At 37.4% G+C, this 19,818-nt stretch overlaps 1 protein-coding gene across 1 annotated transcript; it reads right to left on the reverse strand.

The window, feature by feature from the left end:
• Window positions 1–11,970: 11,970 nt before the first annotated feature.
• RUS6 (root UVB sensitive protein (Protein of unknown function, DUF647)) lies at window positions 11,971–19,210 on the reverse strand. The gene is made up of 13 exons (XM_086653789.1): window positions 18,285–19,210; window positions 17,288–17,386; window positions 17,010–17,123; window positions 15,390–15,461; window positions 15,136–15,246; window positions 14,877–14,996; window positions 14,245–14,346; window positions 14,028–14,100; window positions 13,864–13,947; window positions 13,705–13,769; window positions 13,516–13,617; window positions 13,229–13,435; window positions 11,971–12,363 (listed from the first exon to the last, which is right to left on the reverse strand). The coding sequence occupies exons 1-13, from the start codon at window positions 18,687–18,689 to the stop codon at window positions 12,310–12,312; spliced, it is 1,608 nt and encodes a 535-aa protein (XP_086509915.1). The 5' UTR covers window positions 18,690–19,210; the 3' UTR covers window positions 11,971–12,309.
• Window positions 19,211–19,818: the final 608 nt, after the last annotated feature.

The raw sequence follows: 19,818 nt of genomic DNA on the forward strand, positions 1-19,818 counted from the left end.
CCTTTGACCCTGGTCGACACAAGTCTTCGAATATTAATCTCAATTCTCATCATGAAGTTTCTGTTGCTTATACTCCTACTCACCTTTTGATGATAGCATTGGGCTATGGTGACCTTATAGATTTAACTCTGTTGACTATTTCCGTAACATGTTCACTTCCACCCCTTTTCGCAATTTTATTGCGTGCATTTGTCAGATTAGCGGAGTATTTATACTTAGGCTATAACGGCAATCCCAATTTCCAGGTGTCTGACCTGTTTCTACTTTGTAGAATTCGATCAGATATGGTCTCTGAATATGGAGAATCCTGGCGGGATACCCCGGAGTCATCCTATGGTTCCATCTTGCAGACACCTTTGTTTCTTCTTGAAACTATGGGTGTATGTTTAATCCATGTTAAGTTGTTACAAGAAGTTAGGTAAGGGTTTTATCTTTAATACAACCAGACGGACTCTCAAGGTCAAAGTTTATTTCATGCTTAAGAAGAGATGCCAGCCTCGCAACTCACTGAATGAAGACTGCTATACAAAGCGAAGTTCTTTTCTGCACTTCTTCAGCTCTGATATTTTGTTTTACTACTTTATGTATTGTAATTTTGTTTTTGTACTTAGGATATTGTAATAGACGCTTAATGTTAATATATTTCCTTTCAACAAAAAAAAAACTAATTTTGTGTTGAGAAATCTTTAATAGTTTGTGTGTGGAAATCAAGTTTCTTTATGTATTTGATAGAAAATAAGAAATATTTCATATATTACACACATGCTATTATTCATCAAACAAGTGCTCCTAGTTGGAATCTTTGATAATAATAAATATGCTAACCTTACCATTGGAAATCAGTTACTTACTTCGCTACTTTTTATTTTTCGGAGTTTGATTCTTCAGAGGGCGGAGAAATTGGTTTTTTAGGCTAATTTGTATTGTTGGATTATTTTTCTTTTTCTTACGGTAGAAAAATGAGTCATTTGAATACTGGGATAGATTTTTATTCATATAGAGGCGCAAGATATTTAATAAACTACCACATGTACCTCGCCCATGACCTTCTTCGTTTGTAAAATTGAAGATGAAGCTAAATTTGAAAATGCTAAGAAATCATCATCTTTATTTCAGTATGTGTAAAACTATGTAACTATGGTGATTGGAGAGGATACTAAGATCATGTCTCATTCTTTCATTTTTTCTTGTTCACTAACTCCGACCCTTGAAATCACTTTAATTCATTTATGAATGGGTGATTATACCAAGGAATATGGAACCCAAGTGAGGTCAAATTTGAGTACAAGTGAAGCCCTCTAACAAATACAACTTTAATTACATTTTGGAGAAGATAATTTTAAATACAAATGTAATTACATTATTAAAGATTCCAACTAAGAGCACCTGCATTTCGTCCAGAAATAATTGCATTTGTGTAATATACGAGATATTTCTTATTGTCTATCAACTAAAGAAAATTTTCTTCAACAAAAAAAACTAAAGAAAGTTGATTTGAACAGGAAAACTATTAAAGAAAGTTGATGAGACTTGGGGTTGGTTGTAAGAACTTTTTGTTATAATCCGGATCTTTGAACAGATCAACGGTCCAGATCAAGTTTGGGGCGGAAGCCCTTAAGCGTAAACGCGGAATAGATGAGGACTTAAGTGTGATATTCAATTTGGAAATCTAACTTCACGTGATTTCCTTCTCCACGCCACGTGTCAAACTCTGATTCGGTCGTTATTCCCTCGCAAAAGTATAAGTACTTTTACTTGTAGTAGAAGTTCTTTTACTTTAAAAAAGTAAAAAAATTTCAAAAGTATATTTGGCAAAAATGTTACTTTTAAGTAAAAAAAAAGTCAAAAAGTAAGTTTGGTAATCCAATTTACTTTTGATAACTTTATTTTTCTTTTACCCATAGAGATACTTGATTTTAATGAATTTATTTATGATTTCCACGATTACTCTTGTATACGAAGTGGGGTGATATTAGTGGAAGTGGTGGTGATATTAGAGGTAGTAGTGGTGGCGATATTAGAGGTAGTAGTGGTGGCGGTGCCTTGAAGGTATGGTTATGGGGTTTGGTGGTGGTTGAGGTATGATGGTGGTCGTAGAGGAATGATGGTGGCAGTAGAGGTAGTGGTGGTAGAGCTATGGTGATGGTAGTGGTGGAGGTATGATGATGGTGGTGAAAGTACGTGAAATATATATTCCCTAGGTCAGAAGGAATGGTATACTTCCGAAGGTATTTTCAAAATACTCCTAATTAAGTCTTTATGAATTCTAGTTTGGGTCAAACACCTATTCTATGGAATTCTATATATGGACTTAATTAGACAACCTAAAGAAGGGGTGAAAGAAGAGTGAAAAAACCAACAAATCTATTTCTCAGAGAGAGAGAAAGAGTTGTCTGAGAGAGAGAAAAGAAGTTTTTCTAAATTATCTAGTCAAGAAGAAGAGGTTCTTCATCTCAACCTTCAAGAAGGTCCTAGCTGACTCGAAGGAGGGAGTTCAAGTCATATACTCGGTGTCTCAAGTAGAGGAGCTACAATTGAAGCTCTTATCTTCCGAATACTGGTCGGGATTTCGTTCGTGAGAAAGCGATTAAAGGTAATCATCTTTCCATTCTAGTTCATTGATATGTTCATGTATAAATCCTGGTAATCTAGTGTTAAACATATAGATGTTTGAGATTCCGCTTAGAACACTAGTCAATTAGTTGTATTAGATACACCCAATACCCTACAGTGGCATCACGAGCCATTTGCATGAACTATCTTTGACTAGATGAATTAGATTCAAACTTGAACAACTAGATAGTTACGTTTGAATGGAGATTTAAACATGTTTTGATTAGATCAATTAGGATTTTTGGATATGATTCGATGACCTAAAACACTAAACCTTTGAATTTTTTATAAAGGTTTTCAAAAACTAGTTTTAGGTTTTAAAATTTTGACAAAAGGGTGTCAACACCTACTGTTTTGATGAAGGAATTCATCAAAAACAGCAGGTTACAATAGCTTGGTAAAGAAAACAGAAAAGAAAGAAGAAGGGAACACTAGGGTTTCCAAAAATTTTGGAAACCCAGTTGGCCGGACCGACCAGGACGCGTCCAGAACGCATCCGGGCCGGACCAGCACGTCTCGGACAGGAAGTCCGAGACAGGGTGGGACACGGACTGGATATCCCAGTCCGTCAAGGATCGGGATTCCTTGTCCGGACTGGACTAGGAGTCCGAGATAGGAGCGTCTCAGACATCCCAGCGCGTGAAAGACGCGCCTGGGATATCCTAGTCCAACACGGATTAGGATTCCGAGACTCGAAGTCTCGGACATCCCAACGCGTCCAGGACGCGTCTGGGATATCTCAGTCTGAGACGGACTAGGAATCCGAGACAGACGCGTCTCGGACGTCCCTCACGCGTCTGGGACGCGCTCTAGGGAATCCTAGTGGTCTCGGTCTAGGACCGAGACCCTGGACTTAGGTCCGGACGCATCTAGGATGCGTCTGGAGCAACCGGACGCATCTAGGATGCGTCTGGAGCAACCGGACGCATCTAGGATGCGACTGGAAGCTTCCAGACGCACCTAGGACGCGACTGGAGCATCCAGATGCGTCTAGGACGCGTCTGGAGCAACCAGAAGCGTCTAGGACGCATCTGGACGCGTTCAGAAGACATCCCATGCAGGATGCCCGTGTCGTCCGTACACATAAGCGTCTAGGACGCGACTGTGGTGCACCAAGGCATCTCGGACCTTGCATCCGAGATGGCCATGCACTGTCCCGACCCGAGACGCGTCTTGGAGGCGTCTCACTGTTCCAACACCTCTCGGACTAAGCATCCGAGAGGGTATACCATAGACCCGATGGTCGGGACGCGTCCAGGACGCATCCAGGACGCATCCTAGGCATCCCATCCGTGATGCCTATGGTCTGTCCTAGGTCAGAAGCGTCTAGGACGCATCTGACCTAGTAAGGACGTGTCTAGCTAGGCTAGGACGCGTCTGACCGAGGGACAGAGCACGAAAGGAATGTGCTGTCCCTTGGTCCAGCCAATGACTAGGCTGATCCGAGACTAGTCAAGGGACTTTGACTAGGGTTGACTTAGGTCTTTTCGAGTTTGACTCGAGGGCTTTTTGGCTTTGACCTAAGTGGGAGTTTTTCAAACCTTTTTCTCCCGATTCCAAGCATATTTTTCCAACATCGATCCGGGCCATCGGAGAGCCCAAACGGAATTTTTCCTTGAATCGATTTTAGAAATCATTAAGGAAGAAACATAATGAGCTTTTAGTCCGAATTTTTACGAAAATAAACTTTAAAGCCCATTAGATATAGAGATCTCACTATTTCCTACGATTAGCTATACGAAACGTAGCAAACCTAGAAACGAATCTAAGATACATACTTTATGTTTTAATTATGAATGTCATATTATTGTATGTATGGACATATGTGATTGCGTAGAATAGTATACCTTTAGATAAGTAATCGTTTCTTGTTTTTAAGCACAAGTGAATGTGTCTGAATAATACTTAGAGTATAGGGTCTTAGAATCTATTGACGAACCGAACGATGAGATCGTGGTTCAAGTGGGAGTAGTCAATGGATGTTCAAGGATATGAATCCAAACGAACCATAGGCGAACAAGAAATAACCTAAAAGATGAGATCTTTTAGGAGTTATACTAAGATTGAATAAATCATTACGCAAACCCACATAAACTTTTACGTAATAAATCATGTATAGTTATGCTAGAGTTCACAGTAACACAACTTGATAAATTACGTAATAAGTCCCAAAAAGAATTTTGAGTAGAGCCTACCCAGATTAAGACACCTGTTGAGTCCTTGTTCATCGATGGTGGGTCTGCCAAAGCAGGTGCCATCTTTTACCTCGGGACAATACGGGTAGATCTATGAAGAAGTCTACATGTCTAAATGGTTATTCTCAACGAGTCAGCAAAAGGATTTTGGATTTCGGGGCTAAAGGACAATTTGACACTCAAGTGTGAAATTCGTCAACCAAGAATCATAAGAGTATGATTAGTAAAATATTACTCACCCAGGACAACGAGTTAAGGGCAGTGCCAAAGTACGCTTAATCTCGAAGGAATGGGATCCTGGAATTATATTATTCTTAGGGGACAACAAATATAAAATAATATAAACAAAGTAAGAATTATGCCAAGATAACAAGTTTAAGTCACTTTCGCATTTCTTACATGTAGTTTAATCATGACATCAAAAGACTCCACCAACATACGTTGGCTTCCAGAGAAAGAGAAGTTGAATGGAGACAACTTCATTGTTTGGGAATGGAATCTGGGACTCGTCCTCAGATCCGAACATAAGGCAAACGTCTTAAACACACCTATTCTGATTATCACTGAAGAATCGACTGATCAAGAGAAGGAGCAGGAGAGAAATATTCGGAAGAAGTCCAAACCCGTAACATGCCTCATGTTAGCAACCATGGAACCTAACCTTCAGGATAGGTTCATTGAAATGGATGCTTATACCATGATACGACAACTTAGGAATTTGTTCCAAAAGAAGTCAAGAATGGAGAGGTATGAGACTTCAAAGGCAATAATGGATGTGCGCCTTGAAAAGGGAAAGCTTGTTGGGTCGCATGTTTTCAAAATGATTAGTCTTTTTGAGAAACTAAATAGACTTGGAGTCGACAATGGCCGGGACTTCGCCACTGATATTATCCTACATTCACTTCATAATGGGTTCAATCAATTTAGAATGCACTACAATATGAATGGATGAGATAAATCTTTGGAGGAACTACATGCTATGCTCCAGACAGCCGAAGAAAATATCGCAGTAGCTGAACCTAAGAAAGAAGTTCTGATGGTTCAAAAGGACAAGGATTTAAAAGGGATATAAAGCAGAAATTCAAGAAGAAGAAAATGGGCAAAGGGAAAGGCAAACAAGTTGCCAAGAACAAAGGTGTCCAATCTGATTCCAAATGTTTCTATTGCGATGGCACAGGCCATTGGAAGAGAAACTGTGTCAAATTCCTGAAAGACAAAAAGAACGGAACCGTGGTTTTCGCTCAAGGTAAAAATTATTAAAAGTTGATTCAATTAAATACTATTTCCTTCAAAGGTATAGGATACCTAAAAGCTCTTTCATTATGAATGACAGGAGCAAGTGGGAGTTGAGTATTTATTGAAGAGAAGATGAACCTATCAAAAGTTAAGGAAGCAAGAGTTGCTAGAAAAGCTCGAGAAGGATCATAGACTCCATAGGAATTACTTTTAAATAATTACACCTAAACGATTCAACTTAGTTATTCTAATCTAGACAAATAAACTTGAAAGAACATGGATGAAGCTAAAGTTGTTTGATCACGTATCTCTCAACAATAGTTAATCATGGTCTAGGCAAACAAATTTGACAAGATCTCTTATGACAAAACAGAGGTCAATTAAACATAGAAACTAATGTTAGACATGAAACTATGATTAATGTGACTAGAATAGACTAAGAACTAGATTATAGGAAAAGTTTAGGAAACTCAACCTAAATCAAGTAAAGGATCAATTTGACTAAAGAATATGATGAGATCATATGTCTATAAGTCATTAATCTTCCAAAAGCATAAAGGTCTAATACAAATCTGCCGACCCACTAAAACCTAGAATAGCTAAAGCGAGTAAATGATTCCATACAAGTACGGATTTTAGAAAGAGTTCTAAAACTAGTCTTTTGTTCAAAGTCTAAAACATTTTATACATAGATTCTTCGAAAGAAGAATTACGGGGTTTTCCAACAAATCATCGAAACACAATTAGATTGTTGCTCTCGATGGTGTCTTACTTAAAAGAAAGAGTCTTTCAAAGAAGACAAGTGGGAGGAAATAAATATTCGAATGGTTTCGAATAGAGCAACAAATAGGAGTAAAGAAGTTACTCGCTATAATGAAGTAAGGAATTACTCGTCGTGAAACTTCTTAAGGAGTTAAGGAAGTTTATTGAAAATTGCTCAAAAACCCCGGATGAGTCTTAGGAAGATTCAAACATACTATAGCAGAACCACTCCGAAATTGGACTGGGAGCCTAAAGAGATAAGAGTAAGAATGGTTAAGTCTTGTTCGACAAGAAGGTAAGTGGGAGTGAAACAAGTTCGTTTCAAGTCCTGTATGTAGGAAACATACTAGGGTTGAGAAGACAATAGGAAATGTCAGAACAGTTAGAGAACTGACTCAATAGGACAATAGAAGAGGGTAAATTAATTTGGGCGTCAAAATCTATAACGATAGATCAAAGAGATGATAAGACTCATTCGAAAGGAGTTTTGAAGAGATCTGAATAGAAGAACTCTTAGAGAGAGGTTCTACCTATCCCGCATGATAACTGCCAAGCAAAATTCAGAATTTGGAAATTCTGATGAGCGAAAGCAAACATGAAAGAAACACTTATATTTAAGAACATAAGATTAACCATGAAGATGATTGATGTTTACCCGCACATCTGAGAAATACTTGGAGTATAAAAGATGTCGTCACCCATACACGTCAGAGACCAACCTAGAATGCTTGGAGCATCCAGGATTAAGTCTCTGAAGTCATAGATTGGAGAAAGTCATAAAAGCAATCTTCCGAAACTAAAAATATGAATCTTTTAGGGAGGACAAACAGATGAAAAGGAGTATTCATGCTGGGAGTCGTTGCTAACTCTACTAGATAAGAAAGTAAAATTAGAACTTAGAAAATACTGATTTCAGTTTAAGAAACTGATATTATCATAAAGGCTTACGAAAGCGTTCTGAAGCACGATAATAATAAGCGAAGTGAAAACGTAACTAAACTGTCACCTTAGAACGAACATGGAGGATGTACGGATCAAAAGAATTAGGATCAAGGTAGAGAATCCTAAAAGACTTGTAAAATTGAGAACGTAAAGGAGTTTACGCGGGTGCTCAAATTTTACAAACTCTTGTTATCCGAAATAAACTCAGTTTATTTCGTCATCTAAATTGTGGTTTAGAATTTAGACAAGAATCCAAAATAATGGAGTGTTCCAGGTAGGTTTATTAGATACGTGATCTAATGAAAGAGACCCTACTAAGTGAACATGGAAGCACACCATTATATTATCCCTAGTCCAGGTTATTGGTTGGACAACAATGACTTAAGAAGACTAGCATGAGTGATTGACAAGATAGCGTTGTTTCTTGGGCATACGGGAATAGGAGTATTCAAAGTCAACTTCATGGGTGTATAGATGATACACTGGAAACCGCCAAAATGAGAGTATTTCAAAAGGTTGAAGTTACAAATTGTCATAACTCTCATTTAAGCAAATCGGAGAAATTCCTCAAAACATGAGTACTCACTCAGTTTATGTAAGGAATGTCGAACTTTGGTACCGTTAAACGTCATCCGTAAAAAGTGGTTATAAAGGCAGATTACTAGGGGAGACATGATAGACATGAAATTGAGTGGGAGTACAAGAATGGAATATTTCTTCCTGAGTAAAATCAGGATAAAGTATCTCAAGGCCACTTGATGAGAAAAAACTGAAAAATGCATGGCCATGCTCAAATGGATTAAGAGTTAATCATTTGGATTGAAAGTTTGTTCTCGGGATCAAGAGAGTCTGATAAATATGACATATCAGATGAAATACGAAAAGACATGGGAATCGAGCATTGCAGTTGTTATAAGTACAAGTAGAAGACTGAAGGATATATTCCCTCGGCCAGAAGGAACGGTATCCTTCCGAAGGAATGTCCTTCGACCAAGGTGGCAATGCGTATGATTTGGCAAATAGGATCATGATGACCTTACTCGGAAGATCATTAGTCCGGTCGAATTAGGGGTCGTAATGCTTAGCTAGAAGCCGTTTACGATCGTCGGATAACTTCGGTAATCCGCGGCTAACATAGACCGGATCCTACAAGGGTTACACATAAGAGTGATGGTTGTTACGGAGAGAATTGACTAGAAAGATAATGGCAAATAAGTTGATTGGATTCATTATTGGTAAGTCCAATTAGTTCGGAGGAGTCCGAATAAAGACAAACACATCCGGGCCCGAGTGAGAGGCCCGGAAAGGCTTTAGGTGGGCCGGCCATGTGATGCCGACCAAAGCAAGGGGCCGGCCATCTCATGGCCGGTTAGGCCCTAAGTGGGTCGGCCAAGGAAGCCCATAAAAGGCCTATGTTGGCCGACCACTTCATGGGAACCCTAAATGGGTATTTTGGAAATACTCCTAATTAAGTCTTTATGAATCCTAGTTTGGGTCAAACACCTATTCTATGGAATTCTATATATGGACTTAATTAGACAACCTAAAGAAGGGGTGAAAGAAGAGAAAAAAAACCAACAAGTCTATTTCTTAGAGAGAGAGAGAGAAAGAGGGTTGTCTGAGAGAGAGAAAAGAAGTTTTTCTCAATTATCTAGTCAAGAAGAAGGAATTCTTCATCTCAACCTTCAAGAAGGTCCTAGCTGACTCGAATGAGGGAGTTCAAGTCATATACTCGGTGTCTCAAGTAGAGGAGCTACAATTGAAGCTCTTATCTTCCGAATACTGGTTGGGATTTAGTTCGTGGAAAAGCGATTAAAGGTAATCATCTTTTCATTCTAGTTCATTGATATGTTCATGTATAGATCCTGGTAATCTAGTGTTAAACATATAGATGTTTGAGATTCCACTTATAACACTAGTCAATTAGTTGTATTAGATACACCCAATACCCTACAGTACGGTGGTGGTGGAAGTATGGTGTGGTGGAAGTATGGTGGTGGTGTGGTGGTGGTGGTGGTGGAGGTGTGGTGGAGGTGTGTGATAGTGGTGTTAGTGATGGAGGTATGGTTGTGGTGGTGGAGGTAGAGGTGTGAAGGTGGTGGTTAAGGTATGGTGGTGGTGGTGGTGGTGGTGGTTGAGGTATGGTCGCGGGGGAGGTGCAATTGTTGTTGAGGTGGTGGTGGGGGTACAATTGAATGGTTGAAGTTTAGTTGTGGTGGTGGAGCGAAGGTAGACGAAGAAAAAAAAATCGTCAAATAAAATTTATGTATGTGTTGTACATAAGTTACTTTACTTTAAACTCAAAAGTTAAAAATTTCAACTTCAAAAGAAAGTCAAATTTTAACTTAAGTGAAGTCAGAAATTTTTCCATTACCAAAATAACTTTTTTACTTAAATAAGCAAAAAAATTACTTATTTTAGTGTTGCCTAATGACACCTAAATATATAATTTTTATAGAAATCCGACATCTCAAACAAAAGTTATATCGATTTGAAATTTAAAGAAAAATAAAAGAATTTAGTTACACGAAAAGACAAAAAAACGATATTTTAGTACTTGTATATTTTTTTACCTAAATAATAATTTTCAAATATTTTATGTCTATGTACTTATTTTTATATTATTTTGACCTATATAGAAATTATCCCTAATTTTGTAGTGTACCTACATAGACGAGTACATATACGAGTACATATATGAGTAAAGAGGAAGAAATCAGGTGGAAAGGTCAAAGGGTTGTGGTTGGAAGGCAACAACTGTACTGATGGGGAAAATAGCTTGAAAGGAAGTCAAGACAGAAGTGATGATGGAGAAGTGATACTCTTATTAGAGAGATAGTTTCCCATCAGTCATTCTGGGTTATATATAGGGTTACTGTACTCCATGGTGAAATGATGGATTGATGGGAAACAGTAGATTAGGACCTAGGGTTTACCCATTCAACCTTCCTACCTACCCTTTTTGCCTACATTATTACTCTACATATCATGGTTTCTCCATTTGCAGGAAGGGAAAAGGTGAAAACAACCTTCTTATAATATTCTGTAGGATATGCACTAAAAAATAGGGACCATCTTTGAGTGGTTAAGAACCATTAGGGGTGGGAATTGGTCCAGAATTAGGGACCCAAAGGCCCATAAGACATCGGGTCGAGCGTTCTGGGTCTGGAAACTGGGCTTCTTTAAGTGGGCTCAGACCAGACAAAATTGAAATATTTTACATCGCGCAAAACAGTGATAAATGAGCAACTTAAAACGAACCCGAAATTAAACACTATCTAGATGGTGACTAATATAAGGCAAGGCTAAAACCTTGTGCAGTGACTCCAATCAACCGGAGCCTACAAGATGGGCTTATGTCAGGACTACATGTGTTGGTAGGTTTTGCCCATGGATAGCCCATGTAACTGTCGTGTCGAGACAGTCCAGTCTGTTTCAGGCTTCAGGTGGATCAGGTATGGAACTTTCCACAAACACACCCTGCCGAGCGCCGGCCCTAAGAACCATGTTTAAATGGCCGACACAACACAATAATAAGTCACGCTATTCAAGCTAGGATTGGCATACCCATAGATACACAGTTTGGATCATAACACCAGTTCTCAGCACTAGCCAGACTAGTTAGCATATATACAATCCAATCAGACAAGATTTTATTCGTAAATCGGTCATAAGGTTGTTCCTTACCAGCCAAACAGCAAATGTTCCATTTTGGATTTGGAATATGAATAACCTGATCTGCTTTTTATGTATCTTGTGTTATTTGGGCTTCCATAGACTCAGAGAAGTGATTTTCTTAGTACATCCTTTTGATATAAATCGCTCCGCCCTTGTCAGTCAATATCGAAACAAAACAAATAATTCTAATGGTGCACGATCCAAAAAAGAATGATCCGGAACATTACTGAATACTAACAAGAACTCAGCGACCAAACCAATCCCAACATGAAATTTACAAGGATGCAAAATAGCCCACAACGTATACCAAATAACAGGGTGCTCAATATACAAAATAAGGATAATAGTCCTCTGCTTATTGCATCACTATGAAGCCACCGTGTTTTATGAAGTTCTTAAGAAGATGATTTACAAGTGGACTAATTTTCTAATATAAGCATTTTTAATGCCGAAGAGAACGTCTTCACCAGTTCTCATCAAATCTAGCCTCTTGAATCGTATACATTAGGGCTCTAGTAAAGACCAATGACGTACAGTGGCGGAATATACAAATCATATAGTATAGAATTGAACATAATAAATAATTAGATTTCATGAATGATTTCAAGATGTTATACTTAAATACTGATAGAGAGGAAAATTTGATGAACCAGACTTCAAAATCCTAGACTAATTACACTTGAGGACCTACATAAAAGTAGCCAGTTTTCTCTGAAACCCACAAAGGACTGTATTCTTGAAGGATAGACAACTGCAAACTTTATGGTCAGATCTGAATATGGTTTGAAGTGAAACGATCCGAAACATGAGAAACCAATACTCATTTCCTATAGGTATAGTGTAAGAACTGACCGCTACTTAACCAATTCAGTACCCTCCGGACTTAATACAACCGAGCTTTCCCGGGGTTGAGTAGTGATTCTGACATCATCCAGCCCTGCACGAAAAATGGTTGTGATTGGTTTTGAAAAGAATTTTGAATAAGCTAGTAGTTCACAAAATAATATCTATGAATTTTCAGTAACAGATTCAAATCTCAGATAATTATGATTATCATATAGAATAGATTTAGAACATATGACTAGCCGATATTGTTCGTCAATATGCATAATTTTTATGGACATTGGTAGATAAAGACATAAAGTTTCACATTTACACAGAAAAACTTTCCGAACTTTCTATTTAATCGCTTTAAATAATTCATTGCCTTGGTGTATAACATAAAGTTGAGCTACTCATTCTTTTCTCAACATGCTCGCTACTCTTCTAAATGGACTTCGAGACAATAGGGACAATTTACGTTACTTTCGGTAAGCTATAATTTGGGCAGACTTTCTTCCGTGACCACCTTAGACAAAGATTTTTCTTTTTCAACGAAGTTCTAGCCAAGCTCCAAGAATATTGAAAGGCTCATTTCCTGTCTCATAAGTAGGAACTTACATAAACAACACATAATTTGTGCATGTGCGAGCTTACTATTTGGAAGTACATAAATGATAACCTGTAGGCTGTAGCAAGCTAAGTGGTTGATATCGTGATGTATTAAATATTTTAATATGTTGGATACCGGATACTAAATGGTACATCTTATGAAAACATGACCGAGATTGATCTGGCTGATATATTGAATATATTGGAAAACCACCAAAATATGAAAAGGTTTATTGTAGGTTCTAAAATCTTTCTCCTAATATTTTTAAAGTTATCTCCTTATACACCTATATAAGGTAAACTTTATTATGCAGAAACATCCGATAGAACTACGCATCATTTACGTAAAACGCGGTATTTATGTTACTTACCTGTTCAGCAGCTTTTCTCTTAAATATCTCATACGATGCAGATACAACCTTGCAAGACTCGGCAATATGAGCCTCTAGGTCATTAGCTTTAAGTAGGGGATGGTGGGTTGAAAATGGTTCTGTTAAACTTGTAATTGCAGATGCGTCATGCTCCCGAATAGACCGAATTTCATTTGATGAACGAATAAAATGCAGCAGCACATGAGCCTGTAATACCAAATTATTTTATTCTTAGTAGGTTTAAGAAGAGAATTTTATTTCTATCACAAAAAAATTGAAATTCTTACATGATAAGCTGCTTTTAGAATGTCATCAGACTCGGCCTGATTCTTGAGCAAAGCACATACGTTACCCTTTGCAGGATTATATGTGACAATGTATCTCTCTTTCTGCCATAGAAGGAAAAAAGTCACTCTGATCTTAAGAGAAGAAAATTACTTCATGTCAGAAGACATAAAAGATAACAGAATACATACCTCGAACTGAGGCTCTATATCAAGGTACGAACTTGGATCTTGGAACGCCTCCTTGAACCTCGGTGCTGCCAAAATATTTGGAGCAAACTTCAAATTTAGTTAAAATTCTAACAGGAAGATCAAGCATAATTTAATTATATTCATGGTTCGAATAAATACCTAGAAGGATAGGCTTCTCTTTTAGCCACGGGAAATTGAATATTTTTTCTTTTAAATTCCCTTCTTGCAACGACGGTACTTGTCCTGAAAAACACAAAGGTGAATAATATCTTCAGCATCGAGTATACTTGCATATTTCTCATGATAAAGAAACCCAATTTTACCTGTCTTAAGGAAGGATTCTACAGCCACAGTGAATCTTGCACGGTTCAAAGTACGCAACACAACAGACTTTACCTGGTGATGAATAATAGCAATTAGCATATCTTAACGTCGACAAGAAATATAAAGGAAGAGAACAGGAGTAGAAAGAAAGGAAAGAAAGAATAATACATACATATATATATATATATACACACACACACGTAAAATAAATCAAACCTCTTGGTAAGAACTAAGAACATATCCACACGAGAGAAGTGAAAAAGTGGTCACCAAGGATGGGTTTCTTTTTGACATGATGATACTCAGTCCTGTTCCCAACTTCACAAAACAGAGTTTAAAATAGTCATATATAGTAGCTTTAATAGGACATTGTCATATTTATTCAACTGTCTATGTTCTTTAAGACTTATAATACAAATATATTTGAATAAAACAAACACCAGGATACTCCAGCAGAACTGCCGACAGGAGAATACATATTACAATACTCAAAGACGTCTTGTCTGAGAATTCCTGAGTAGAGCTATTATGGATGCATATATAGCACGTATACTTAACCAATTCAGTACCTCAGTCTCAAGGAAAGTAGGAGGGTAGCCCATACTCTAAAACAACAGTTAATAACAGCATCGGCCTCACAAGATGTCAATACGTGGAGTCAGTGGCATGACTTGGAAGACAGATAGGCCCTTACTCAAATAAAATCTAGGTTAATAAAGCACAACTAAGAGCAATCTAGGTTCAGGAAGCATAACCAAGGGTGTCAACATTAAGAAATAAGGATAGTGAGGTAATGTGGGAATACATTATGGAATTAGAGAATTAGTAGGTAAACTGTTCTAGCCTACCAGATCTGCTATGTTGCCAACACATTCTCCCTTTGCAGTGACATCCCCAATGTTCTCTCCTTTGGCAAAGGCTTTATATATTGGAGTCCGTGTTGATGTTGAAGTCACAGCACCAACATTCTACTAGGAACAAAAGATGGACAAATAAGAACGCGGAGAACTCATTTAGAACCAAGTATGTAGACCATGAATGATAAAAAAAAAAAAAAACAACTTGACCTAGATCCTAAGAGATGTATATGTAAGTTAAAAATTCAACCTTCGCTACGTTGGCCGCACAAGCCAGTGGCAGGAAAAGGTGTGGTGCGGCAACAGTTGCTAACTCTACCCCCGCCCCCAACTCCATTAAGAGATCACCAGCAAAGCGAAGCTACAACACGTGTTTGCATCTTTAGGACAGAGTAGAGATATTCCGGAAAATAGTTCTGTACTTTAAGAAATATTTAACACGAATGCTGCATATGTTTAGTGAAACCTGCATCTTAAAAAGCTGAAATGACAAAGCAAGTGTACCTGTTTAAGATCATAATCAAATTTCTTTCCTTGCCTCGCGAAGAGCATTTTTCCAACACGTCCTGCTCCATCCTACAGAACCACCATAAAGACAACTCAAGAAACATTATGAAAGGTTGCACACTTGCACGAAATAAGAAGGTAGTCCAACTACTTCAAATTATTTATCTGCGCAAGATGCAAATGGACCAGTAACAGTATTTGACGCATAAATATGAAATAACCCAGGCACGCTCATAACTGGTGTGATTCTACAAGTCCTTGTTCTAATATATAGATGCACAGGAAATAAGTTCAATTAGATATAACACTTCTGTCAGTTTCTATACAAATGTCTTCAGCAATTGTGATTTGGGAGTGAATCCTTCCCATCTTCACCTTAGCGACTGCTTTAATTCTACTAACCTGTAAATGCTTACTGTTTCATGGTAAGGCTTAGCTCTCTTCTATACTTCTGTCTTTGAGCACCCTATATTTTTGTTCTCTTACAATGTCGAAAGCAAGTCTTGATCCTTAATATCTTGTATCACGTTAAGACATTGTCATTCTCAATACATCTTTACCTATATCTCTACTACTAATTGAGTAATTTATTTAGTAATGGATGATGAGTAACGTAGCAACGATTTAAGTAACTAAGCGAAAATGTCATTTTAACTTGCTTGATATTACATTACAGCTCTCTGAGTTGAAATACAACTGAAATATAAGTTGTGGCAGGGTGCAACTTGGGCTAACCCAATCTGCTTGCTAATGAGCTGAAACCAAAGCAGAACGAGGTTTGAATGTTAACTTTTTTCTGGCTGAGATTTATGACAGAAAACAAAAAAAGTATAAATCAGGTTGGGCTTTATTTGGGCTACCCCGGTGGATTGCGGCCCATATGTAAAATTACACTAGTAATATTAAACTAACCAGTGAACCTGGGAGCGGATTTGATATTACACTAGTATGATATCTGATGGATAGCATAATTCCTCTCTTTCAAATTTACATATTAAACCATTGAATACCAGTTGTTTCTCATTCACTTCTCCCAAGAAATTGATAATCTCTAGCGAGTGAAGAAGACTAGGTTTTGATCATTGTGTTGTCATTCTTGCTTTGATGATATTCAATATTAGAAATGAAGGTATGGAAATTTCTATTGTGTGAGAAATAAATATTGCAGTTCTGCTGTAAGAGTTGGAACTAATTGGATCCGACTCTAACTTCGTTTATTTTTTTGAATGGAAGACAAAGACTTGTTCTTAAGCTTGAACCAGTGGTTTTAGTTTATGATAGAAAAAACAGAGTAGTCCTTCAAGTTTTGCCTTCCCCACTAATGAAGTTTTTACTTAGTTTTCTATAGTTTTCCTGGAATAAAAAACACAAGGCTGGGTTGGGCAAAGACGTAATGATACTTGACCACAAGTCACAAGGTTGGGTTTGGGTCAAGGTCGTAGCCGGCTCAACCCACCTGACCTGCAAAGCTAATGTGTAGACAGCAAACGTAGTTACTTACCCTAACTTGTGAATCTGGTGAAAGGTTAACTTGATCAGTGAGTACATACAAAATGACAAGTATATTTTCCCAAATTGTATGAAATTCACAGGTTTAAGTTGGCGAAAATTGTTTACCTTAAGAATCCAGTTGATAGCCACAGCACCTGAAGTTGCTGTATTTCTAGAAACTCCGACAGAATTTAACAGTGACTGTGTTGTGAAAACACCCATTGCTCCACCAAAAAAATGCTAAAAAGGGTCGTATAATCAGTCAGAATAGCACCAAAGAGCATCAAAGAAAACAAGTGCTAAACTAGAGGGTTAAACATGACGCCACGTAATAGTAAGATGCTTCCAGAGAATTATCTCAGCCACATTTCATACACAAGATCTTCATAAAGAAAGAAAAATACCTTCAAAGCTCTCCACGTCATGTATGGTACATAAGAAGGGGTAACACTCTCAGGGAAACCTTCAGGCACCACATAGGATCTTACAAACGACATCATTTCCTGAACCAGAAAAGTTATAATGAAACATTGTATAATTCTTTTCTACTTCATCAGGGAAATAAGATTTTTCTTTATTTACAGCTACTGCTCGAGAAAATAAGCATATTAACTGTTGGGGAAAAATGAAAACATACGCAATAAGAGTATCCCCGAGATCATGTTTTTCTGTACCGAAAAGGTCTTGTTTGGCAAAAAAAAAAAAAAAAAAATCAGTGGAAAAAGTAAAGGAAAACAGATCTTATGAAGGCTAATTCATGAATAAAATAAAAGGAAGGCAATGATAATATCACAGCCAGTGGAGAACCAAATGCCAGTTTGCTTATCAAAACAGATAGATTATGCATGAATTTCTATAACAATACTTAGTAAACCTGAAGTATGTGAAGAAAAAGTCATCATGGATGAACAAAATTTACTTGATCGTCGAACATTATTAATCATATAAATAAACCTAACATTCGCACCCTTTATGACAAATTAAACTTCTAGGACAGCCAAACTTGTATGTTTTGTCTGTATCATCTCTACAATTTTTATATATTAATATTATGTTCATATTACACCACGCCCTAATATAAGATCATTGTACAGTAATTACATATTCAAATTCGACACAGCAGCTTATTATCCCACATTTTATACTTGTTCTTTGTTTTCTATGTCCACCTAACTTTTACCAATTCGACCAAATTATGCATTTCAGTTAATATAAAATCCATTCTTCAAACAATAGAACATATCAAAGCCCTAATTTTGTTATTAGTAACCGAATAATTCAACCAATTAAAAATAGACAAGGTTCATTATTTGGTGAGTATTTAGGAATATATAAACAGGAAATTCATCCAATCAAAACAAATAAATACTGAAAATTTGAATAGTTAGAGAACAAGCTTACCTCTAGAGGATCCTGAGGAGTTTGCAAACTGAAAGAACGCATCGAAGCTTTTTTGAACTTTCCAGAACTATCAGTTTCTGCAACATATTTCCAACGTCGGCCATTGATCTCTTCCCGGCAAATAACTTTCAAGCTCGAATTAACAAATTCCTCTTCAATGAGTCCAATTCTTTTCTCCTCTGGAATTAATAAAGAAGAAGGAGGAGGAGGAGAAGAAGAAGAAATTGAAGAAGAGGAAGGGAGTGGAGAAGAAGAAGCAAGATTTGCACTTATTCGAATTGTTTCACGAACAAGAAGTCGAGCATCTTGAGAATTAGCTAGGGTTTGAGTAGTAGTTGAAGCTGCTGCTGCTGCTGATGATGATGGTGATGTTGATCGAGGTGGCTTAAATTGAATTGGAGCCATAATCAGATCGGTTCTAAAGCAGTTGATATTTTGGGTTTTGGATCGGGAAAAAGAGAAATGAGGTTAAAAAGTAGAGAGAGAAAGTATAGAAAAAGCATAGGTATCATCGATGGAAGTTACGTATAGCATTGTAAAGGGTTTATACTTATTGAAGCAGGTGGCTTAATAATGGCGGACGGAGATTAATATGAAGAAGAGAGAGAAAGTAGAGAGAGAGAGAGACAAAGAGAGCCACTAGGAATTATAGAGGTTTTCATTGGATATGTACAAATGGAAAGAGAAATTTGAGAGACAAGAGGGAAGTTGGCCACCTGTGTACAACTGCCCTGGAGATTTTGGTAGGACTTGGCATAACCCTAGTCAGAGCACAGAAATGTTTCTTTGTTGGATCTAATACAAGTGTTTTTATATTCTGAAACATTATCTATTTTCATTCGGAAAAAAATGACAATTTTACGTCCCCGTTATGAGATTGGACAGTAAGGGTCGGAGAAGGACAATCACTCATTCTAAGATACTTCAGACCAAAGAATCATACGTAAACGGGGGAGAGCTCTTTTCCCTTGTTCTCCGGAATTGCAAGCATCTTTAGAATGAGATTTCAATTCACCACCTTTTGAAACTTTGAGAGTAGTTTTTTGGGGAGCACAGTTTGTAATTTGTATTTAGGAAGGTACTTATTTTATATTGTCGGTTGATTTGCGCGAAATAAACAAAAAAAATTAAAAGAATAAGACCATTCCATTTCGACAAAAGACCCACACCAAGTTCCATATATATAGATCCACTATGTGAATAATTATTTCGTACCCCCTAGGAGTATAAAAGATCATATCTAGTTGTGGACGAGAAGGAATTCCAACCCCTGACAATGTGGTCATATCCACTCTAATAATCTGAGTTATTGGTGTAACATCTTGTGTTTCAGTTGCAAGAATGAAGGAACGTAGTTGGATCACGAACTATTTTGGAATCAGGTAAAGTTAAACACAGAGATGTTACAACACTCAAATCTACCTTAAGTTTTGAGATGATCACGAATAACTTCATAAGTTCAAATCTCGAGAATCCATCTGTACATTATCATCCCCCATGTCTTCTTCTACCTCTTCTGTGCAACTCTCATGTT

The sequence above is a fragment of the Eschscholzia californica genome, unplaced genomic scaffold (assembly GCF_041429995.1).
Source record: "Eschscholzia californica isolate CP2 unplaced genomic scaffold, dmEscCali1.0.p SCAF_1, whole genome shotgun sequence".
In the NCBI taxonomy this organism is placed as follows: domain Eukaryota; kingdom Viridiplantae; phylum Streptophyta; class Magnoliopsida; order Ranunculales; family Papaveraceae; genus Eschscholzia; species Eschscholzia californica.

What these genes read in the sequence shown, in the direction of transcription:
- RUS6 (XM_086653789.1), bottom strand. Translation starts at nt 18,689, where the DNA reads ATGGCTCCAATTCAATTTAAGCCACCTCGATCAACATCACCATCATCA. An exon ending in TGACGTGGAGAGCTTTGAAG is followed by an intron (nt 17,124 to 17,287) that starts GTATTTTTCTTT and finishes GACCCTTTTTAG; the next exon opens with CATTTTTTTGGTGGAGCAAT. An exon ending in CTATCAACTGGATTCTTAAG is followed by an intron (nt 15,462 to 17,009) that starts GTAAACAATTTT and finishes GTGGTTCTGTAG; the next exon opens with GATGGAGCAGGACGTGTTGG.